At 35.5% G+C, this 25,802-nt stretch overlaps 1 protein-coding gene across 1 annotated transcript in view; it reads left to right on the top strand.

Moving 5' to 3' along the window:
• Positions 1 to 25,802, top strand: part of LOC134527831 (uncharacterized) — a 974,295-nt gene that overhangs the window by 780,618 nt on the left and 167,875 nt on the right. Inside the window, exon 6 of the mRNA XM_063360779.1 lies at positions 8,889 to 9,125. Coding sequence (XP_063216849.1) covers positions 8,889 to 9,125 — 237 coding nt within the window. The remainder of the gene's footprint in view (positions 1 to 8,888; positions 9,126 to 25,802) is intronic.

Below are 25,802 nucleotides of genomic sequence, written 5' to 3'. Positions count from 1 at the left end.
TTGGTAAATAAGCATTTTAAGAACTTTTGTCTTTAACTTCCGTTACGTAATTCTCCATGATGCTTTCAAATGCTTGTTTCAGAAAAGTTTTAATTTACAATACAGTACTGTGCAGATTTAAATTCAGTCAGACATCTCGGTCTGTTTTAATTTGCACACTACCGTTATCATATTAATGAACGGCCAGACAGAACAATGAAAGCATCCGTTGCAGTCAGTGCTGCAAGTGATTGTCCAGTAGACTGTGAGTTCTGCATATGTATTTAAATCTAATTTTGTCAACTTATTGAAGGGAGGTAAATTATTTTATTGTGACAGTGAATAAGTGCAATGTTGCAAGTATAAGTTCAAGGCAAGGAAATGGTAAACACTGCATCAAAACACAATCACAATAACACGAAATGGTTAATCGGGACACGACTAAGCTTCGAGGCGGGGCTAATAGTACAATATAAACCAACTTAGCAGCTTGGTACGCTGTTGATAATATGTAACATTGATAATATTTACTCAGTCACTGAACTGTTTATTAGTGCTACATTCGTTTAGTCACAAACTATTTATTGGTTGCCGCAAAAAAAAATCTGTTCCCACGAAATGTATTTTCCTCAATATAATAACGGTAATGCAAAGGGGCCGATTTATAATTATGCTGCTTTTCAAAAATGTTCTGTGGTTATATCATTTCTTGAAAACTCATGCCAGTTTTGCGCATCTGGCGAGACAGCTACAGGAATACGGAATTGTATGATCGATGCAAAGCGTGGGCAAACCGAGCATTCAGACTCATACTATGGACAACACAACGACGACAGCACTAACAAACACAGAAGTTTTTCAATGACAGTAGTTACGACGTTTCGGGAACTGACATCTGTTCCCGCCATCAGGCACAAACAAACAACAAATCGGTTTATCAGTTATGTTTAGACATTCTGCAAACATGCAATATTAATTGTTGATTTAAATTGCAGATTACGTACAATGGCTACTTAAACATAGTACATGATGGTACAAAAACCTGGATAATTTCACAAGTTCCACCTTGCTGATATATCTTATTGGTTGTCCATGTCCTAATGTTTTGAATGAGAAGAAAGAGCAGTAAAGGACAACAGAATAGTTCTGTTATAGTTGGTTGTAAAAGGTAGCATTCACCAGACTTCAGCAACACCAACAGAATGGCCCCTGTACACAACATTATAAAGCATGGCTTATAACGGTTCCATGTTTTGCTGGTACAATGCACCCCCATCGCAGTTTATTGTTATGCCTTTACTTACAGTCTGAGAGGGTTGTGAATGTACAGTATTGGATACCATCAACCATGATCGTGTCTAGGTGCGTGCGTCAATTTCCCATATGACAGCGGTGCGTGAGCACAGCGAAGCATGAGCACAACGAGGCATGAGCACACGCGCGCATAATTGACCTGTCCGACCCGCTCACTACATGCCGAACCACCTGGTCTCGTGCGAAATCCCTCAATTACTGAACACGCGTAAGAGCTGGAAGGCTTTGTAGGCCTCTTTTCTCGTCGGAAACCCCTCCTTCGCCCGCAAGGAAATTAATTGTGTGGCTGTCAGGAAAATTGGTAGATTTCCACCTCAGGAAACCACTTGGGACTTTTCCTCCTGAGATCTCTGGGCGGGCGTGGGAAGTGTGTGGAGGTGGTATGAGATACCCCCTACCCCCCTCTCCATCAACATCTAACATCCCTCTCACTCCTTCAACATCTAACCACCCCCTCCCCCTCCGTGTACACTCTTACCAACGTTCCGCATGTCGGAGAGAGTTTTCCGAGAGAAAAGACTTGGCCCCAGCTTCCAGAAGGATGAAGAGGCCAGCATTGCCTTTTCCCTTTTATAAACTTTCGGAATCCACCCCTTTTCGCCCTCCCTCCATTTCCTCGGAACCCCCCTCCCACCACTCTTCCTGCACCCTAAGTTACCGGTGGTAACGATGACTGATAGCGTTTCTCTCCCGCGTCTAGGGGGGTGGAAACACATTTCCTGTTTGAACTTTACTCTTCGTCCGCGCCGCCCTTGGACGAAGGACCGTCCTGGCAGGTGGAATAGCTACGAGGGGAAAAATTGGGGGGGGGGGGGGGGGGGGGTCAGAGGAACCGAAGAAAGTAAAGTTATGTTTTTTTTATTATGTCGCATGTTCATGTACAGAAACACTTAGGAGACGGGATCGGCGAGACCCACGGTGTGCTGGCCCCCACTCGTCACATCGATCAGCGATCGTGAGATTAGAAAGTACAGACCCTGCCATCTCGCTTTGCATCCCACCAGCTGGCTAGAAGTAAGGAAAAGGATAGGAACCGCAATGCGCCATATTGGTTTCATTAGTGTTTATGCCATAACAAAAGTTTGTAGTTTAGTATTGGAAATTCGCCTTCTGTAACGCAGAGACCTCACATTAAGAGAATTGCAAATACCATAACATGATGTGTATTAACAGCATTATTACAGTTGTCATTCCCAAAAAATAGTTCAATACTAACCACCTATGACTTCACAGGAGAAACTATTTGAAGCAGCCAAACTACTATTAAAATCAGACATTCATTTTGGTAATATAGTATACCTTCTCGAGGACAAATTTTGATAATTAAATGAAACAAAATTGTTATGTTCTAAATGTTTTGAAACCAAGATTGCATCTTTCGATTACTATTACTGGCCCTTAATATTTAAATATTGCACAGCCTACCTTTTCTGTTAAAAGAACTTTTTTTTTTGCTAGGCTACAATCGTTGTAAAATTTGTGCTCCTTCTTTACACTTAAATTTACCACTCAGTCCAGGTGACGCTTATATCCCTCGTTTAGAAAATGTCAAACTTGTTCCTATTACTTACGTAATAACAAAAGTTTGAGTAAGGTGCATATGTATTTTGTTCTCAACGGTAACGAACCGTATCGCCAATCAGGCCGACATTGCACGCCGCGAACTGACGAACTCTATCTTACAAGTGATATTTCACACTCCAGTCCACTCTTTGGGCCGCGTTGTTCAGTGGTCAGATGACTCGCCAGCCAGGAGAAACAGGAGAATCTCCGACTCCTTTCCGGCAGGGTCTAAATGGGGTTTGTTGTCACATGTGGACGTTTCCGTGACAGGTGGGCTTTCTCGGGTAGAATTCCTCGGGTGGATTCTCTCCGGTGGGCTTTCTCGGATGGTTTTTCTCAGGCAAACTTTCTCAGATGGGCTTTCTCGGGTAGAATTCCATAGGTGGATTTTCTTTGATGGGCTTTCTCACGCAATCTTCTCAGATGGGATTTCTTGGGTGGGCTTTCTCAGGGTAATCCCGTTTTCCCTACTCATCCCATCAGTGCTCCATTAGATTCTCGCCATCTTGCATCGTCTCTAAATAACTGTGTGGACAGATGTTAAACTTAATCCATTTTATGTCAATGTAATCGTACCTGGAGTTCTTAAAAACACTATTTAATCATTTTAGTCTCACTGATAGTTCATATAGTTGATAGTTCTCTAAAACGTCTGTAATATTTTTACTAATAATTTGGGTGGTACACAGAACTTCGCAGTAATCATGGCAATATTTGTATGGTGTTTGTAAATTTTTCCTCAATTTCTGACAACCTATAGTTTGTCCATGTCTTACCGGTAAAAAATAGGGGGAAATACAAATGTTTAGTAATTTTAATTGTTTTGTTGAGTTTTCAAAGAAGTACATACTTGGCCATTTTACACAAATGTTTTTAGAAAGCCAAATTGCACTACATGCCTCGGTTGAATTGTAATTACCAATGTTTTGCATTTTACATTTGGATTTATATGAAAAAATACACATACATTGTATGTTAAATTAATTAATGTATGGTTTTATCACTATACAGATTTTTAAACATACTTATGGTACTGCCAAATTGCATAAGGCTCATCAGCGTGATTCTTCAAAAATACATATACATAGTGACAAAGTCTAATTAAATTTGCATATGCTTAGTATATATAGCACTAGGTAAACAGACCGGTGACGTAGTGCGTAGCCCTTTAGTATGTCAGTCGTCTGTGTTCTCATTGGTCAAGTGGTTAATATCGGCAGTCATAGGTCGTGGGTTCGTATTACACCAGTTCACAATGTTGAATTGAACCAAATGTTTGTTTAGTTATTAAGTAGTCATAAAATTAAACATAGCGTTGCAGGCTTCATCTTAATAGAAACAATTATGCAATAAATACAATTTGACACCTTCATAGATTGTTAAAATGTACTAAATGATGCAAAAAAAATTAACTGGGATAAGTGTTTTAACACATGCATAACATATGTGAATGTATGTATCACGGTGCAAAAACACAGCTATGGGAAATTTACCAACTCATAGCATTTTTAATTTTACAAGTTTGATAGTTTTATTACTTAAACACGAACATTGTCGGTTGTTTCATTCCATAAACATTATTGTGCAAATATAACCAGAACTATGATAAATATATAACGCATATGTTGTGCGATATTATGAGATGGCCATAAGTTTAAAAATTCGATTGAGTATTATTATTATATATTTTGGTAATATAACGGGGACAACAGTAGAATGAGTGTAATGAATGACTAATAAACATTATTTGTAATGGTTAAACAAAATCATGCATTAGTGTCAATAATTCCTCCAGATCACGAAACATTGTAAAACATAATGCCTTTAAATTAACGTTGCATATATGATGGCGCACTATTGCAAATTCCATTAAATTATGCACAACATGTATTATACTGTTATAGCTCAATTTTGAACAAGATCTCAGGGAAAAAAATCATGATGCACGCTTAACACAATCGGTATTACAAGATTTCTACACTTTGGGCCACTAGTCTTGGTATTAATAAAGTATAATAAAGTAATATAGTATTAAAATATGTAGAACTCTACTATCACATACTATATTGAATAGTCTTAACCAATATGACAATTCGTATATACTATTTTAGCATTTATTAAAGTAATAATAATAATAATTTTATTTTCCCCTTTTTTACACTTTGTTAACAATATTCACTTAATTAACCAGGAAATTTAGCACTCACGAAACCAAGCTTGTATGTGAGTGCATTTAGTCACTTCAAATTACATGCGATATTTTGACAAATGTAAACATTTATAAATGTATAATAACTGAGAAATAAATATATAAAATATAACCTACGAAACCCTACATTAGTTTTATAAAGATGAAAGTTAAAAAAAAAAAACAATCTATTAAAATTCAATATAATGTATAGACAAAAAACGTTTAAATTATAACATTGTTACATCAATAAATGAAAATATAATTCCATAAAAATTAGAATTTTAAGTAAAGTACAAGTACAAAGATATAAAAATATATAAAACTTACGTAAATACTAAAGCCATGTCTTCATCAGTTAAATTATCTAGCCAAATATTAACATATTTTTTATTTGAAAATAAATTTTATATATTAGTTTTTCCAGGAAGAAGAACGAAAATTTTTGGAAGCAAAAATTCTAAAGATCTCTGAGATATTGTTTTATGTAATAGAGTGATTGATAAATTTATGTTCTGTCTATGCCGTGTAGGATAGTTATGATCTACATAATTTATTTGATTTTCCCTTTGATACATATTAATTATTGCAGCTCTAATAATCAATATTTTATAAAACATACATTTAATAGTTTATAAAGTTCCTTCGATTTGTACATGTGTTTTTTTAATAACTCGTAAAATAAGTTTTGAGTTGTTATAAGTGACTTAATTGTCGTTTTTCTCATCCCTCTACAAGCCAGAACGCTACACTGCATAACAGACTGAAAAATAGCAAAGTAAACCGTTATAATACCTTCAATAGATAATATTGATCTTAGTTCAACGAATTTATACACCATGTGAATAAATACATATTGTTCAGGACTCTCAAAGCAGGAATTATGTCACCTTGAAGCTGTTGTATTGTCTAAACCAAATTAATCATATATGGAATAAAATCTATTTCTCTTGAATTATAAAACATATATTTTTTAATATCACTGGATTCAACTACATCGTACCTAACTTCCTCATTCCAATGGCAAAGTCCTGCTATTATTTTAACATTCTCCATGTAAAAAAAATCAAAGCAAAGGGATCGCTAAAATCACTTCATAGATATCTGGAATTATACCACTAAAAGTTCAAATCCCTGTTTCCTTACACGGTGTAAAAATGTACTGACATTTGTGAAGACTAAGCGGTCAGATACATATGTGTATAATTACATTTTGTTACAACGTACATACCTCGGCCTGGGATAAAGAATACAATTGTTTTCTGGTGTGGTGTTGGGGTGGCGTGCGTGCAGCATTTCCTCATCCCCCCCCCCCCACGTGAACTACTCGTTATTTGAGTCTGCCCGAGTCCATGCCAGCATGCCAGTTCTCACCGCGTGCTGGGAATATATATATATATATATATATATATATATATATATATATATATATATATTGGACACGCCATTTGCTGCATGTCTGTTTTGTTTTACTGTAGTCTAGCGCAGGCTGTGACCCAAATAACAGTTTCGAAGGATTTTTTTTCTGCGGGTTGAAAAAAAAAATGATTCTAGTTGCTTCGAAAGATTTTTTTTGCCTCAACAAAATATTTGTATGTATACAGCGAAATAAATACATTTTGTTGACTGTGGCAGTTACAGGAATTTTTTTTTCCGGGATTCAAGGGGAGAGAGAAGAGTGCCGAGATGAGGAAATTTTAAATAAAATATAAAAATTAAAAAAAATTAACACGTGTATTAAAAATCTTACATTACTATTGACACTTACACACTTGCATGTGGGCCTACAGTAGTAGCCGCAGCCGTAGGTGACATGGCTTCTCGCACAGTATTTGTTTAACACATCAAACAGCGGCGTTTGCAAAATGGGGGTAGGGGTATTTCCCCTACCCCTGACCCTCTTGTGACCGCTACTGTTTGTTGAGTCAAACAAATATTTTGTAGTAGGAAAGATTTCGTTGACCGAGCAAAATTATTTTGTCAACTCAAGTGTATATTTCGTTAAGAGTGACAAATCAATTTTGTCACTCACCCAATTTGGTTAGGCCAACAGAATATTTTGTTACATCAAGTAAATATTTGTTTAACCATATGTAAACAAATATTTTTTTATTCAAAATTTTTTTCTCTGTGTAGGCGAGCTGTATTTTCCAAAACGCGTGTTTTCTCAAGTCATGAAGCGCTGAGCGGTGAAGGCAATTTGTACATTCGTTCCGCCTGCTTGGTTTTCTGACACGACTTCCCACTACACACTCGAGCGAGCACTGGTCTTTGGAGACCTCCTGTACGTTTTCTTTTGTCATCTTCCTTCCGTGCACTCCCTCTAATCTTAACAATAATAAATTAAAACTGTGGGGGGAAAATGAGCACACGGAGACCTCAGAAATTTTAAAAGAAACCTGGAAGCTTTTTTAAAATATTTTGTTTTATATATTAATTTCTAGCTGACCTCGCCAATACGTTCACGTAAAAATAATTCACATGTTTTTTTTTTTTTTTAGTTATATAAAATATAGACAGTTATATTTTAGTAATAACTACACTAAAGTTAAACTTTCCTGTAAACTAAATTTTCGGTGATACATCTACGAGCAAGCACAAACTATTTAGTGGGAATACTAACTCGGAAACATGCTACTACGTGTGCCTCATCATTCAATATATCTACTTTCAAGGTGGCAATACTTAACTAATTATAAAAACATCATTAGGTAATTTTAAAAAAAAATTAAACAACTGAAGTTATTTCATGGGATTAATTTACAATTTTAGAAAAGAAAATATTCTTTTTTTAAATTAATGATTTGGATTTATCTATCAATATACATATCGTAATTTTTTAAGGTTTTTAACTCTTCAAACAAAGTAGAAGTATTGATACTTTCTATTATATTTTTTATAAATATTTATATCTTTGGAACTGAGTGAGATATCACAATAAAATAACTACTAAATTATTCCTTAGGTTACTGTCTAAAACTTATTTGAATTTCAAGTCACTTACATGAGGTGTTATCAAGTTATATAATTTCGTACATACAAGGAAAAAAATTTCTTCTAACTTTATATTTAGTGGGTTTATGTTTATGAGCATGGATATTTTAGACGTCCTGCCATTTCGCAAAATATTTCACTGCCCTGTTCACATAGAGAACTGGTAATTACCGACTGCATGTTTATTCAGAAGTTACGCAATTTCTCAGTTTTTACATTGAAATGCAGAAGATCAAGAACTCCGTACTTTATATTAAATTAGGCCGAGTTATAGACTTATCAACGAACTCAAGATCGTATCGACGCAACACGCAACAGACGCAAGAAAACTACGGCAGTTTATAAAACACGTCACAACAACCAGAAACTTAAGTTTTTTTTCCTACGATAATATGTGGTATTCTTAATAATCTTATTTAACCGTCACTTTCTTTCACTGTGCGATAGTTTAGTAAGTGCAAACTGGGTGCTTGCAACAAAAAGAAAACCGTAGCCTTTTTAGACACATAACGTTAAATTGTTTTTAAGTTTTCGCAAAACTTCGCTTCGAATACAGAAGGAAGAAACGCAAGAAGTTGAAAGTTGACCGATGCTTGCAATGCGTTTTTTCATCTCGTCAAAATACAGAAGTGTAAAATATATGTAATTGTATCCTGGAGTCTATGGCTTTATCGTGAAAAATGCTGTTTTTTTTTTCAAGCTAGATGTAGTTGCAGTATTGCTTTATTTATAATTGGGGTGTTCTCATTTTGACTTATATTATTAACATGGAAAAAGAAACGGCATGTACTATTATCTCCATGCTTGTGATGTGGTCACCTAACCACTGCGTGGTGCCGCTGACCCTCAGCCGAGGAGCTGGTGTGCCTGGCTTCGTGGAAGGACGGCAACACGCGCTACCTGGTGGGCAAGATCTACCACGCCATGGCGCACAGCGACGAGGACCGCTACCGCTGCTTCGCCTACGAGAAGCACGCCAGCCCCGGCTCCAAGCACGTCGTCTACAACGTGGCGCAGTCGGGCGATGCCACCTGCAACGGCCTGCTGTCGGCCACCGAGGGCTCGCGCACCATGAAGCTCGTCGAGGGTGAGTGCTTTTTCTCTACCGTATATTTATTATTGTACATGGAGCACAGTGTCTTTCTTATTGTACATGGAGCACAGTCTCTTTCTTGCAGTACCAGGAGCACAGTCTCTTTCTTACTGTAGCAGGAACACAGTCTCTTTCTTACAGTGCCAGGAGCACAGTCTCTTTCTTACTGTAGCAGGAGCACAGTTTCTTTCTTACTGTAGCAGAAACACAGTCTCTTTCTTGCAGTGCCAGGAGCACAGTCTCTTTCTTACTGTAGCAGGAGCACAGTCTCTTTCTTACAGTACCAGGAGCACAGTGTCTTTCTTATTGTACATGGAGCACAGTCTCTTTCTTGCAGTACCAGGAGCACAGTCTCTTTCTTACTGTAGCAGGAACACAGTCTCTTTCTTACAGTGCCAGGAGCACAGTCTCTTTCTTACGATAGCAGGAACACAGTCTCTTTCTTACAGTGCCAGGAGCACAGTCTCTTTCTTACTGTAGCAGGAGCACAGTCTCTTTCTTACTGTAGCAGAAACACAGTCTCTTTCTTGCAGTGCCAGGAGCACAGTCTCTTTCTTACTGTAGCAGGAGCACAGTCTCTTTCTTACAGTCCCAGGAGCACAGTGTCTTTCTTATTGTACATGGAGCACAGTCTCTTTCTTGCAGTACCAGGAGCACAGTCTCTTTCTTACTGTAGCAGGAACACAGTCTCTTTCTTACAGTGCCAGGAGCACAGTCTCTTTCTTACGATAGCAGGAACACAGTCTCTTTCTTACAGTGCCAGGAGCACAGTCTCTTTCTTACTGTAGCAGGAACACAGTCTCTTTCTTACAGTGCCAGGAGCACAGTCTCTTTCTTACTGTAGCAGGAGCACAGTCTCTTTCTTACTGTAGCAGAAACACAGTCTCTTTCTTGCAGTGCCAGGAGCACAGTCTCTTTCTTACTGTAGCAGGAGCACAGTCTCTTTCTTACAGTCCCAGGAGCACAGTCTCTTTCTTACTGTACCAGGAGCACAGTATCTTTCTTACTGTACCAGGAGCACAGAGTCTTTCTGACTGTGTAGCTTATTGGATAGTTAAGAAACCCACTATGCTACAAAACTGCGCAATAACAAAGCGAAACACTTTTTTATGACAGACACGACGAAGGGAGCCAAGTTTTGTTATGTGACTGCAGAGAAATGTTTGATCTGTGAATTGCTTTTATAAATAAAACAACAATTTTTCTTTATTTTAACAAACAGATTTATAATGTTATTAATTAAAAAGGAAGGTACAAGGTAAGGAATTTAACATGTTCAAACCAATAAAACCAATAACCAGGAAAAACAATGGAAGCTTTCATACAATAGTTTTCAAGCCAGGTGTAAACCGTGCAAAACCTCTTTCAAATACTACAAATTATAATGTTATAGACATATTATAACCTTGCATACTACAAGGGGGTGTCATACATGGCACGCAGTATGTTCGACCTAATGTTGATAGCTGTGGCTAGACTAAAGTAACTTTATAAACCAGGGTCAACTGGGAATAATTTGAAATCTTAATGTCACAATATTACGAACTGAGCAAGATAATACATATACATCAAATCAATTAATACAAAAACACTAGCATAATGATTACTAACTGTAAATAACTTTACAAATGATTATACAGTGCGCCCGCTCGTATCACTCAAGGATGATATAATGAGCATTGAGTCCAATTACTCATTATCAAAGGCAAGATAATTAAACGAACTCTCAAAAAGGAAGTTGCCTCTAGAATATACCGGTCGTAAGGGGAGGGGGACTAATCCCAACGGAGCAAAACCCTGTAGATATAAATACAACTCTTAATTAGTGACTGTCCGGGCGCCGAACTGAGATTTGTCATGGCAAGAAAGTGGGGAAAAGTCAACTTATGTGGCCCGTTGATGTAAGCTGCAATAAGGCCCGAATATATTTTGAATGTAATAGGCCGAAACAATGATTTAGAAAAATAACAACAGACTGAAATACCGTATTACTTTACGAGTATGACCACCACGTACTAGCCAGGCAATCAAACGATGACTATATTAGCCAGGCAATCACCTCAGCTGCGACACGAGCGGATGATCCAATCTACTGATTTCAAAGACCTGCTTGATGGAATAAGGCCTGGCCAGGGGATACAAGCATATTGAAGCCCTACCAAAAATGCATGTGCACATGCGCGGTAGCAGAGACGTGTAAAAGAGTGAAGGGAATGAGGATCTGGATATCGGTGTGGAGGGGGAAGTTGAGAACACAGAGGTCGTCGATACACCACCGAGGACACGTCTTGCCGTATTATTTTGTCTACACCCAGTGCAATTGTACCCGGAATACAGTCTCTTCCTGACAGTACCAGAAGCACAATATCTTTCTGATTGTACCTGTAGTACTGTCTATTTACTGTAACAAGAACACAAGTCTCCGTATTACAGTACCAGGGGCATAGTCCCTTTCGCACAGTCTCTTTCTTATCGTACCAGTAGTACAGTCTCTTTCTTATTTGCTTCTGGCAGTATTAAGAGGACAGTCTATTTATAGTAATTAGTACCAATAGCAGTCTGTTTATTACAGTAGAAAACAACACAGTATCAAGAGCACAATCTCTTTATTTTAATATTAGGAGCACAGTCTTTGTATTACAGAATCTGGAGCACTTTTTCTCTATTACAGTACCAGGAGCAGTCTATTACAGTACGAAAAGCTTAGTCTCTTTATTGCAGTGTCAGGAGCACAAGCTCTTTATTACAGTATTAAGAGGACAATTTGATATATCAGTACCAGGAGCACAATCTCTTAAATACATTATCAGGAACACATTTTCTTTGTTAGAGGTACCAGTATTATATATGAATTTTGATACTAGGAGCACAGTCGTTTTCATGTTACTCTAGGAACACAGTCGGTTTTGATATCAGAAGCACTGTTATTTTCCTGTGATATCAAGGCACAGAACAGATGCTTTCTAGTGATGCACAGTCTTTTTTTGTGATACCAGGAACACAGATGCTTTCTTGTGCTTCCAGGAGCACAGTCTTTTTTTATGGTACGAGGATAACATGCATTTTTTAGTGGAACAAGAAGCATATAGATTTTTCAACACCTTTTTTTCAACGCTTGATCCTGTTTTTATAGTACCAGAAGCCCAAATAATTTATCTTGGTACCAGGAATCGAATTATATTTTTACGCTGTCTGGAGTAAAGTTTATTTTGCTACAGTAGCTTAGTGTATTTTGTGCGATAGCACTATCACCGTATTTTTTCTTGTTATAACATACCGGTCACTCTCAGTTATCAGAAACACAGTGACTTCTTTAGGAAACCTGGAGTATGAACAATTTTTTCAAGCAAAACAAGCACATTTAATATGTTAACAGTATCAGGAGCACAGCCACTTTATAAGGTTTCGAGAACTGGTATCATTGATTGTTCCATATTTACAGTGACTACATTACTCACTTTTTACTGTATAAGGAGCAGTCGTTTTATTTCTGGCTTTAGAAGCTAGCTAATTCATTTGTTTTAATATTGTTTTAATATGATGAACATAAAATAAATTTTTGAAACTTTTTGAATTTATCCTTGAATGGGTTTCGCATGATTTATTTCTCACATTGTTTAAAACTTTTTATGTGGTGTTAGAGAAACTAGTTACTACTGGATTAGTAAAATTTAATATTAATATGTTTTTATGTCTCAACACCAGTCTCTGATTTAATAAACTCGTGTGCAGTTACACTTAAGAGAAACAATTGATGAATCAACTGTGTACCGATGTATTATTTGAATCACAATTAAATGTTGGTAGTCATTCACCTGGTCTCAATCAAACATGTTTTGTTTTAAAGTTGTATCAAATATAGTGGCTTGGTTCACAGACTGGCGTTGCTGCTTGCAATTATGGCAGCGCAATTATGTCGTGCAGGAAAAGACTTTAATGTCAGTTGAGCATGTTATGTGTGGTCAAAATTTGTTTTGATAAGTATCGGTAGTTTGATTTATTCATGTTATCTTGCGAGGTTGATTGTTAACACATCATAAACGTGTTTTGTTTGACAGGTGGAAAAGAGAAAGATTAGGGAAACAGTCTAGACTAGAGTAAGAGTACCGAAACTCTGTATGTGTGTTGAAGATTTGTTTCCTGTCTACATTTCTTTAGGGTACACCAAATAAAGTTTATTTTAGTTAAGGACAAGGACGCAGACTTGCGGTTATATTTTAGAATGATAATATCTCTAACGTAATTAACTTAATTACCACTAATGTAATGGTAATAAGTATGGGCCGGAAAAATTAGCAACTTGTGATAGATGCTTTTTTTTATAATTTACACTTTAGATGCTATTTTTTTCTAATTTCCAGAATAAATTTTATCTGAGCTAATATTCTAAATAAATGCTCTTCAAGCAAAATATTATAAATGTTATTCACTTGTAAAAATATCCTTTTTAAAATGTGACATTACTGCTACACATATTTTGATAGTTTTAAATATTATTGTACAAAATTTTTATTCTTACACTTAGAAAGAAACAACCATTCGTGTAGACTTTAATTTACCTGACTCACCTTATATTCATACTTTCTGTTTGTCTAATTATAAATTCATTTAATTATTTAAATTTATGTTTGTTACTTAAGACTTATCAGCAATTGAGTTAATACCAAAAATAAACACTCGTTCACCATCTGTGCCGCATATTTTCTCATCTCACAGACGAAATGTGCATGTTATTAAGATTAAAACAAAAAATTCTGCACTTTCTTGCAGTTTTCTTTAGCAGTGTGTGAAATAAACCACAGCAATACTACAGTTACTTGGCATTTACCCAAAGTTACACTTGACCCATGTGGTGAGTTTCTGGTTAGCCTTCTCTACACATGTTTTTGTGACCATATTTGGTGATTTTGCCGTGTCTCTGAGATGCAGCCAAGTTTCATGCATTTTGAAATAACTTCAAAATATAACCCAACACAATAAATGCAGTTTATTCTTGAATTATTCTATGAATTAATCCTGTGATTTATTGTTTGCTAGCAAACCGTAATACCAATTTTTTAAAGTACCAAATGCATTTACATTATTTTTGTGGTTTAATCCAGGAAGGCATGAAAAATATTTTTTTTTCTTCTCAAAACTGAACTAGATGGTTATTTGTAGACATTTCTAAATGTGAATATTTAATTTTTAATTATTTATAATGTAAATATTAAGTTTTATATAAGTGGCATTAAAAATAATAATTTCACAATAATATATGCTAATTTAAAAACTAAAAAGAGTCTAATTTTGGAAAAAATAGATGCTAATTTTTCCAGCCCCTAGTAATGAGACCTCATTTTTAAAGTTCTTAGTTATTTCACCTTTTGTTGCAAAATATATTTACAGTGCGAGAGTAAAAAAAAATTATTTGCATTCGTCGATCAAACCTATTGCTTAAAATAATAAAACCTTTCAAAAAACTGAGTACCTATAACAAATGGTAGTTCTTCAAACTCTTTTTTATATAAAACCTAACTGAAAATTAATCTTTTTACATTGTAATTTTCCTCGTGAGCATTTAATTTTTTTACGGCTTTCATAACTATTTCAACAGTTGTGTTTTTATATCTTGTTAGTTAATTAAAGTCCGTTATTTTTAGCGTAAGTGCTGAAGGTGCTGCTTGCCAAACACTCGTAATAAAATTCTTGATTTTAAAACATTGTTATTCGTTCAGCTATCTTTAATTTTATTATAAGTTACTTCACGTGCGAAACGTTGAGTGATTTTTTGAAAACCATTTACGACAATTATTTAAAATTAAAAATTTTGTGTTTTTTTTTGTCATACCACCTATTAAATATTTAGCAGGTTAGCAAATTAGATACCTAAACTAAATGGTACATTAAAAAAGTTTTGTCTGTCTGTTCAAAATGATTTATTCCAAAAATGCTAATTTTATTTTTTTATAGTCAAACAGTTTTTATATAGTTTCTCAAGATTATTTAGTTTTATTTTATTATGATATTCCAAATGGTTCGGAATATACAAAAATATTATTATTTACAAAAAATTATATCTGTAAAGGATTACAACAAGGATAATTTTTCAAGCATACCTACAAAATACCCATTTCAGTTCACATTATTACGACTTCCTGTTTACTTGTTCGAAAGACAGCAATTTTTAAGTAGCATGTTTTCGAATTAGTGATTCTACTAAATTATTTGTTTTTGATTATGGAGTAAAACCAATAATTTAGTTTACAGGCAAGCTTTTGTGTAATTTTCACTTCAGTGTACACATATATAAATATTATAATAAAGATTATTTGACCATGTTTTCTACCTGGATAATACGTGGAAATCTGTCTGTCCAATCTAACAAAGTCTCGGGCGCAGTTTGTAGCCAATAAAAATACAGATATATTGCGTGGAGCCAATCCTGTCGCAGTTACGCCTGGAATCCAGGTACATACAACTCGTCCACCCTGCCGTATTTTTTTTTTTTTAGGTTTTTTTTCTCATGTAATATTTAGACGAAATTAATTACCGTCCTTCGTTTCACTTACATTCTTTCTTAATTATTCCGGTTTTAATTAACTATTTCGAGGTTTGCAGAACGTTATATCATTGGTTTGTCAACTAAATATTACCCCCTTCCTCTGTCCGTTTGCCTCAAAACGCAGTTTAATTACTGGCCTTCCTTGATTGCGCAGGTGCAGTAGAAATTCTGGCGTGGTTTGATGTTGGAGAGTAATTAAAATCACCTGCGGCCAAAATTTATCCCCCTCCCTCTTGTCATCCCCTTTCTGTGTGACAAACGCTATAGGAAAAACTGGTGCACTCTCGAATTCGAACTATATTAATTTCAAAATAAATTGTCATAATTGGCGGCTCGTGTTGATGTTTGCTCTGTAAAAAAAATCCCTTTTGGCACAGCCTACAGGAGTAGGTCGATTTCGAAGTGGGCCTACCTATTTCTTCGGAAATATTTTGGAAACTTGTATAAACTCCTGGAAAATTTTAATAACTTAATGTAGCCGACATAACATCCTGTATGTTCGTCAATATTAAAAAAAAAAGTATTTAACTTTTTCTCATATTCCATACAGCGAAAATATTTTGCATGATTTTTAACTTAATGCATCCAGCATTGAATTTCTTAACGAATTTCATTATGTGCCTAGTAAAGTAGCCATGCAATTATTTTTGATATTCAAACACTATTTTACATCCCTTGCACTTATACGTGGTCGTGTAAATGTTTTGGGGCAAAGGTTTGAGGTAATACTAAAATATTATTAATAAATTGCAACAAATTTGGTACTAAAAATGTTTTTTTTTTTATTTGAGCCCCTGTTTTTACGCTTAATAGTTCGTTTCATCAAAAATTGTTCCAGCCAAAGGTTTTAGATAACATGTGGGCGTTTTACAATAAATTATAATGGAAATGAAAGAAACGTATTTTAAAAAAAGTAATAACATTTTGTTTTTCTACACTTGTTATTTCCACCCCCTTGCCTTAATGGATTGTATTATCAAAAATTGTTTCAGGCAAATTTTTTAGATAAGTAATATAAGATTTAAAAACAATTTGAACGGATCTGATAGTGTACGTACCGACGAAGTTAAGATTTTTTTTTTAATTCTACCCCCTATTTTTTAAATCTCTTGCCGCAATGATACGTCTAATAAAAAATTGTTTGAGACAAAAAAGTTTTAGATAAAAATTATATGATTAATACACAATTCGCACGATTTCGATTTTTTGCCTACGAAGAGAGTTATGATTTTTTTTGTCCTCCAACCCTTGTTTTTTCAACCCCTTTCAGTTATGGTTGGTCATATAAAAATTATTCAGACAGTAGTTTTAGTTAATAATTTAAGATTTCACAGTAAAACAGAAGGGAGGTAACAGTGTAAATGGTACGTAAATTATAATTTTGTTCTAAATTGTACCCTTTTATTTTTTACCTCCTGCAAGAATGGTTCGTCTTATAAAAATCGTTTCATACAAAAGTTTTAGTTAAAAATTAGAAGACTAATACATAATTTGTACAAATCCGATGTAATGCCTATGAACAGCGTTATGATTTTTTTGGTCCGCCAACCCTTGTTTCTTCAACCCCTTGCAGTTGGTTGGTCGTATCAAAAACTTATTCAGACAAAAGATTTTGGCATTGCTCCTACGAGTTATAAAATGTTCAAACTGATGGATATTTTTAATACTACGGGAGTTAGAACAATTTTTCTGTTGTTTTTTTATGATTTAAAAACCCTCCATTTATACCCTCTTTAGACAGTTATCGTGGCCACAAAATTGTGATATACAGTAGAATGACTCCGCCTATTATGACGTAATAACACAACTAAATTTGATTTTCATATAAAATTCTTTGTAAATAAGTCGGATATAATGACTTTGCTTACAGTGACAAGTCGCTTATTGTGCCCCATTTTTAATAAATTATGTCCGGTTATAATGACCGACATGATTCTTTACACCTTCGGCAATGTTCGTTAATTCCCGATGACGTGGCACGTGGCTCGTTTTTGTTTTGAACCTCAGTGAGTAATTGACAGTTGAAGGTCACGCATTGTTGTTTGTTATATCCTGTGGAAAGATGTCATCTCAACGCCGTAAAGCATTTACGATTGAGGAGAAAGGTGCAATTATGTGCAGATTAGAAAATGGAGAATCAAACTCTTCTCTCGCAAAGGAATTTGGCGTGGGTCATTCGACAATCTCAATGATTTTCAAAAACAAGAACCGGATTAAGCAATTGTTCAATTCAAATGTTTTGAAACCGAAGAGGCTTCGAAAATCGCAACAAGAAAATTTTGATCAAGCATTAATTCAGTGGTTTAAAATCACGAGAAACAAGGGAATACCTGTCAGCGGCTCTATGCTACAGAAAAAGGCAAATATTTTTGCCACGCGTTTTGGTATTCTCGACTTCAATTGTTCTGCAAGCTGGATCAGTCGTTTTAAAGTTCAACATAACACTGTGGCGGGAAAAATTGTCGGTGAATCTTCGTCTGTTGATCAAAATTCAACAACAAACTGGTTGACATCTGTGTGGCCGAATCTACGAAGACAATTTTCTGATGATGAGATTTTTAATGCTGATGAAACTGTACTGTTTTACAAATTAATGCCGGACAAAACTTTGAAATTTAAAAATTAGAATTGTAATGGAGGCAAGTCGTCGAAAGACAGAATAACTGTCATGGTAGCAGCAAATATGAGTGGCACAGAGAAAAAGAAATTGCTCGTTATTGGAAAGTCACAAAAACCAAGATGTTTTAGCAGTGTCAAATCGTTACCTGTAGATTATGCTAACAATCGTAGAGCTTGGATGACGTCAGAGCTTTTTGAAAAATTGCTTCGAAATTGGGATCGTGATTTGGTGAAGAAGAAGAAAAAGATTTTATTGCTGGTTGATAATTGCTCGGCGCATCCAAAAGTTACTGATTTAAAGTCTATAAAACTTGCTTTCCTTTCGCCGAATACAACATCAGTACTACAGCCAATGGATCAGGGAATAATACGATCACTCAAAACTAATTTTAGAAAAAACCTTGTGCTCAAAATGATTAATTGTCTTGATGCTAATGAAAACATCTCTCCTACGAAAATAACGGTGCTAGATGCAATTCTGATGGTTAATGATGCCTGGAATAAAATGTCACAAAGTACCATTCACAACTGTTTCAAACATGCTGGATTCATTGGAAACCACGACGGTTTACCTGTTCAAACAGCAAAACATGAATTTGATGAAGAAGATGACGTCCCTTTATCTTTGTGGTCAACAAAACTAAATTCATATTCTTTAGCAGCACCGGAAATGTGGGAAGATTATGTTGACATCGATAGTGCTCTTCTCACATCCGAAGAACCCACCGATGAAAATATCGTACAGAACATTAATGCTAGGGAACACCTCGAAAGTGATGGGGAAAGGGAAGAGGAAGTCGAGGAAGTACCATTACCTACCGCAAAAGAGGCATTAAAGGCTGCAGAATTATTATCACGATTTGTTCATAGAATATTGAAAATGATAGTAATTTGACCATGACGATGTCTTCTATACACAATAGTATTAGAGACTATTACAATAAAATGAAAAAAAAAGCTGACAAAAATTACAGATTTCTTAATTTAAAATGAAAAATATGTACATATATGTATCATGTTTGTACACGTGTTTATATGCTAAGTTTCTCTATTAAAATACATAAGTATTCACCTAAATAAGGTTTTGTATGACGTCCGCTTATTATGATGTGTTTGTCAATTCCCTTCGATGTCATTATAAACGGATTCCACTGTGTGTGTATGTATATATAGGCCTATATATATATATATATATATATATATATATATATATATATATATACATATACACATAAATTTTTGAGTTGACTATGGTTTTGTGGTCTATGGACCATGATACGAAAATCTATATAAATTTTTTCCGGAAGTCGCACCATGGTAACGGCTATAATAGGTGGTATTTCTTTGAAATATACCTAAAACATAATGAACTGTTTTTACTGGTTGCGCTCAGATTATCATTTTATTTTAATTTGCCGTGATTGCGGCGGCGTGCCGGTACGCGCGTGAATGCACCGAATCCTAGAGACGCGACATGTTCCGTTTTTTAACAAATCTCTGTTACAGCGCTTTGAAAGGGTTGTTCAGGCCTGCTTTATGGAATGTATCAGCCTGTACATTGAGGGAAACAGGGGCAGCTCCAGCCCCGGCGACCATCAATGCCCCGTGCCGCCCCTTTTCCTTTTTCAAGTAATATTTCTCTATGGCGCGTTATGAAAAAATGATGGGGGTGAATTTTTACGATGCGCGCGCACCAAACAACAAAATTTCTGCAGGATAAAATAAGGCTACATACAAATAAAAATTATAGACTTATGTGATTTATTTTGAATACTGGCCCATATAATTAAAAACATTTATTTATTGTGAATATTAGTGATATAAAATGTGTTTATACACTTTTTCAATTGTATTTATATGAGTGAGGGTATGTTCCTGTATGTATAACGATGCCAGGTTGTTTGTAAGCTTCCATTGTCGCTGGCAGGGTGTTTGTGTGGAAGGTTTAGTAGTCTCTTGGTCGTTTTCATGGGAATGTTTGTGAGGTTATGTTCCCGTATGTTTAATATATTGGCATTATAAATTGTTAGTTTATTATTTAATAAATAATAATTAATAAATTAGTATAAACATTGAGCATATTTATTTTCATTATTAATTAAAAATTTCTCGATTATTTTATTAAATTAAATAATTTTATACGCGTGTTTATATTAGCTAATATTGAAATCTGCGTATTTATTTATTTATTATTTTATACTTTACCAAAGTTTATTTTTATATCACTCCAGTTTGTTATTGTTTTATTAATATTAATTATTTGCATGCAAAATTAAAGTTAATTTTTTATTACGCCAAATAAGTATAACTTCTAAAGCGCGTAGGCCTACATACGTACATGCATCCATTTTTTTATTTTCCTTTTGTGTCTAGTTTTCAATGAAAAATTCTTACATAAATGAGGAAAATGGAGTATTCAACAGTTTTAATAGTTACCAACATGTAATTCAAAGTGCTGGTCGTTGCCTTTTTAGATTTTAATTGAGTTTTCATGATTTCTCACTATAAGAACTTTCAAAAATGTTATTGTCTCAAGTAATGACACCACTTCGCCGGAATTAAATCGTTAGCATTCATAAAAATAACTCGATTATAATTCATTACGACAGAATATCATAATTTTTTAAGACAAATTACCCAATCATTCGCAGAAATTTAAGATCAAGGTTGGATTTAATAAGTTGTTATAGATAGTTTATTCTTCAAATTGTACAGGAAATAGCTATTCCATACTTCCCATCTCCCCCTCCCCGCCGGGGGTAAGGTCCTATCTCTCTAAAATATTTGGGGCCCGCAAAAGTAAATACCCCAGAGCCCCGCCACGGTTGAAAACCGCAGTCAATGTTTACGGTAACTTTTCAACGTAGAATGCGCCTCGTGTGAACGAGGGCTTTCTCCTGTTTCCAGATAACTGTGAGTCTCCCTAGAAACCGCGTTGGTTTTCCACATCCTAGTTCTGTGTTCAGTTGTAAAGAGGGTTAACTTGCAGATGACAGGAAGAAACGAGTTTCTGCTGCATCAGACTTGACAAGTTTTAAGATTCACACTCCAGGATGAGTCTTGTGCGAGCTTGTTGAATGTGAGGTAACTTAGTACCTCACATGTACCTAGACACCCGCAAACATACAAATAGTACCTAGTTATCTCCGTAAATTTGCAGGCAAATTGTGTAAATACTTAATAATAACTATTAGTGTAACACTGTTAGAAATTCCCATAAATTTATGGAACATTGTACCGTTCAAGTACACCATATAATCACAGAAACCTGGTCCTTAATGTCAAAAAAATTTTTTTTGATCTAGGTACTTGTCATGTACGGAACTTGCCGTATTTCTGGTAGCTTCGGTAGTCGATGACGAACACTGCCGAAGCTTCACGAAGCATTCCTTCGCCGGTGAAGCCTGTCCCGAAACGCTGAGTGCCACATCGGCGAACCCGTGCACTGCTCTTTGCTCGCTCATGCTACAAGTTTCTGAATGTTTAGTCGTACCTTGCTGACGTGGAATTGAAAAAAATAAGTGAGCGAGTCTTTCAGTACTCGCCAGTGATGTGTAAACATCTAACCTCGGTAACAAGCATATTAAGGTGTTCTCATGTTGCAAAAAAAAAATAAACTTATAATACGAAACTCGGACACGAAATTTAACGAAGATTTCTTTGAAGTAATGTCGAGCATGGCAAATATACAAAAAAATATTCATTTTAGAGAAAAACTGTAAAAAAAAATGTTTCACCTTTTTAAAACTTAATTATAATTCTGTTTAGCAATATTGTACTATTGATTTCTCAGGGCTAGACGAACAACGGGAATATCCGAACGCGTCGCATGTTAATGCCTCAACGCTGAACATGTGACATTTTTTCCTAAACAAGAATTAGCATTACCTGCGTTTGGTTACATATCTTTAGGCGCTTTAATGGTTACATTTTAGTATCACCAGAAATTCGATGATAAGCACTTATTACACAACGAAAATTTAACATGTTGAAAGTCCAATGCGCATGCATGCAGAAACTGATATAGCAACAAGTTGAAGTCATCAATATGGCGGACCCACCTATGCATCCGTTCATGTTTCGCGAAAATCGGAGGATGTAATAAACCTACTGGTGTGTCAAAGTAAACTTTATGGTCGTGAAACGTATTTGGAATATATTATGTAAACTTGCATGGTCATAACAAAATATGATAGAAACTTTAAAAATACCTATAGTTTTTAAGCCAGGAAATTTGTGTTTGGATGAACGTGGTGCTGTCTTTTATATATTTTTCAAACTAAAAGTTTTAGCCCAAGAGGTAATTTAAAACAATATTAAATTGAAACTTTTTAAAACACATTTAATAGCACTAAGTATATGTATGTATATTTGTTTTAGTTTAAATGACAGAAATTCCTCTGTAAATACTTCCTAGAAACAAACCTTAACTTTATTGAGCTGATTCAACATTTAAGATTTAATAGAAAAAAATCCTAAAGCCCGTCTTTGGACTTGATTTCTGACAATAAATTTTATTAAAATATTGTCATATGTTAAAATTCACTAAACATAATACTTAAAAGTTTCCGCACACGTTAGAAGTTACACGCTTATAGCATAACTATAATATTAACCAGAAACATATAAAACATATTATATCACTAATCATATGTTTTATATCTGGTTTTAATCTTAAACGACTGAAATCAATCTGTAAATACTTCCTACAAACAAATCTTAACCTTATTGAGCTTATTAAACATTATTATTGTAAAATATATTATAAGGTCTCTATTTAATAAGATATTTCTTTTGCGCCACAATTTTCTTTTTGATAAGGCTCTATTAAACCTCTTTAATAACAGTAATGGTTCTAGCGATTAATTAAAGCATTTCCAGACCTATATTTATTGACATTTTGCCTCGTCTACACTCCTGTATGTGTGCCCGCAGTTTTGGCGCATATATTAGATACCGCCTGTATAATTATGAACGGCACTGGTTTTAAATTTTACATTATTGGTAATATTACAAAAACAATAACCATTCCATTTGGTGTACGAAAATTAATTGTATCGCAGTGTAGTGAGTGACTAGCGGGACGACGCCGACGCAAACATTTAACCAACCACGGCCTCCCTCATGTGTGCCAACCTTCGAACTAACATTTCCTCGGTTGGCACATAACCTTTATTACGAGCGCTGGTTCGAGTTCGTCTTCGAGCTCCGCTCTAATTTAATTCGCGTTAATTAAGCGAACGAGACCCGCAACCCCTTCCCCTTTCTCTCTCTCTCTCTCTCTCTCTCTCTCTCTCTCTCTCTCTCTCTCTAACCTAACCACTCGCCATTTTCGACAGTCTCTCCCCCCCCTTTCCCAACGTGACGTATAGCGAAGATGTTCGTGAACACAAATAATGAATTTATCTTTTTTCCCTTCGTTCCTTCCTCTCCATTTCTTGTTCTCCTTGCCTTAGGAGCGTCTTTCCCCTCGAGACCCACGCGTATACCCCCTCCTCTTCTCTTCATATCTTGCGGCTTCCCTTTTGTCGGGAGTGTCTGAATTGCTTTATTACCCAATACCCATTACCCATTAACTCTCTCTCTCTACCCCCCCCCCCCCCCTTCGGACTTTTGACGCGCGCCGCGCTTCATGGAGAAATATCTGTTATCAGAGAGGAAGAGCGAGGCCTTGATTACAGTCTGAGTTGCTTAAGACTCGGTCTCGCACGCCATGTTGATTTTTTGTGTTTTTTTTTTTTAGACATTACCTTTATTTGGGGGTTATTTTTAAAATTTCAACTCGATTACTCCCTTGAATTAGTTGCCACAAATATTTTCAACAGATATTCACGTGATATCATGGGTGTTGAAAGTTGCGCAAGTGCTGATAATTACAAAGAATTGCCGACCCTTTTTACGCCCATGATATTGTATAACAAGAGAGGTATCGAGTTGAAATTTTTTAAATAGTCCTTAAAAAATATTATTAAACCAAAAGGATATCAAGATGGCGCGTGAGTCCGAGCCTTAAGGGGGAGAGATGGGAACAGACACACGCCATATTGGTTTAAACAATTGTTAGGCCATAAAAAATTCGTCTTCGTTTAAGGAAGAGTTCACACATAAAGAGATTGTATGACACTCTAACATAGTAAATGTTGAATTCAATACACATCGTCAGTAACTTCACAGGAGGAACTATTTGTAGCAGTCACCCACTATTTACCCCAAGCATTCAGCTGAATTTTATACTATAGTTATTTCAAAGAGGACAACATTTAAAATGTTTTATTATTGAACAATATTTATTATTAGTTTAACATAAAAGGCGTCTTTCCTGCCATAGCTCTCCATCGGCACAACATGTATCCGGATGATATATTTTTTAAAGAGATATAATTTTTATTTATTATTTCATACATACTTGTCAATTGTTTACATGAAAAATACAGTGAGTTGATAATTTTCGCTATACAAATATTATATGCTCTCCGTTTTTTCGCCAACCATTGGGACATTTTTGAAAAACGTGTTGTATGGCATGACAATAGAATGAAGCCAACTTGTATTACACAACTTGCTCATACCATGCACACCAATGCATCGTAGCTGTTCCGAAACCACCTGTAGCGCACCAGTGCACTAACTTGTTCGTTTAAGCCACCCTGCATACACCAGCGCTCGAACTGCATTATAACTGTTACGAAACTACATGTAGCGCAGAAAATGCAGAACTTTACGTTTTGTTCTTTTAATTTACCCTGCCTAAACCAGCGCACTAAATGCATCATAACTAATCCGGAACTACCTGAAAGCATTAAATTAATCGAATTTGAGAAAAGTAGCAAATAAATTAAAATTTGCCTAACCTAAATGGGTTGGGTTCGGTTCGGTTCTGTTAGGTTATTGCCATCTTGTTAAACAGAATTTCAGTTAGTCTTTAAAAAGGGGAGAATTTTTGACCTTTTGCTCCTAAAATGATTACTGATCGTGTATGTATCACGCTCGACATTGTTTTGGAGAATTCTACGTAAATTTTGTGACCGAGTTTCGTATTAAAGGTTTATTTGCAACATGATAACACAAGAATCTGCTCGTTACCGAAGTTAGATGTTTACACTTCACTGGCAAGTACTGAAAGAATAGCTCACTTGTTTTTAATTTCGAATGGCTAATTTAACTAAACTAATTTAATTAAACATTAATCCTGAATTGTAGTTAGATCGACAGAAAGAAGAGTCATGTGCAAATAAACAGTAACAATGCATGAATGGAGGATTGACAACTCGGTGACGTCGAGGTCACTAGGTGCGGTGAGAGGGGAGGTGCTGAGGATGAAGGGGTGGAAGAATTGAGAGCACCCCGAGAAAACCCACCGACTCGCGACACGCTCTCCACGAGGTTCGAGCCCTTGTCGCCAGGTAGCTCCACTTTAAACGTGAGGGATATCAGGATTTTGCATTAAAGATTTTTTTTTTTCGGAATGCTCGATTCGTAAATTTCACAGGAAGCAATGCAGGAAGTCG

This window comes from Bacillus rossius, chromosome 1 (genome assembly GCF_032445375.1).
Source record: "Bacillus rossius redtenbacheri isolate Brsri chromosome 1, Brsri_v3, whole genome shotgun sequence".
Taxonomy (NCBI): Eukaryota; Metazoa; Arthropoda; class Insecta; order Phasmatodea; family Bacillidae; genus Bacillus; species Bacillus rossius.
This window is presented reverse-complemented; position numbering and strand designations above follow the sequence as displayed.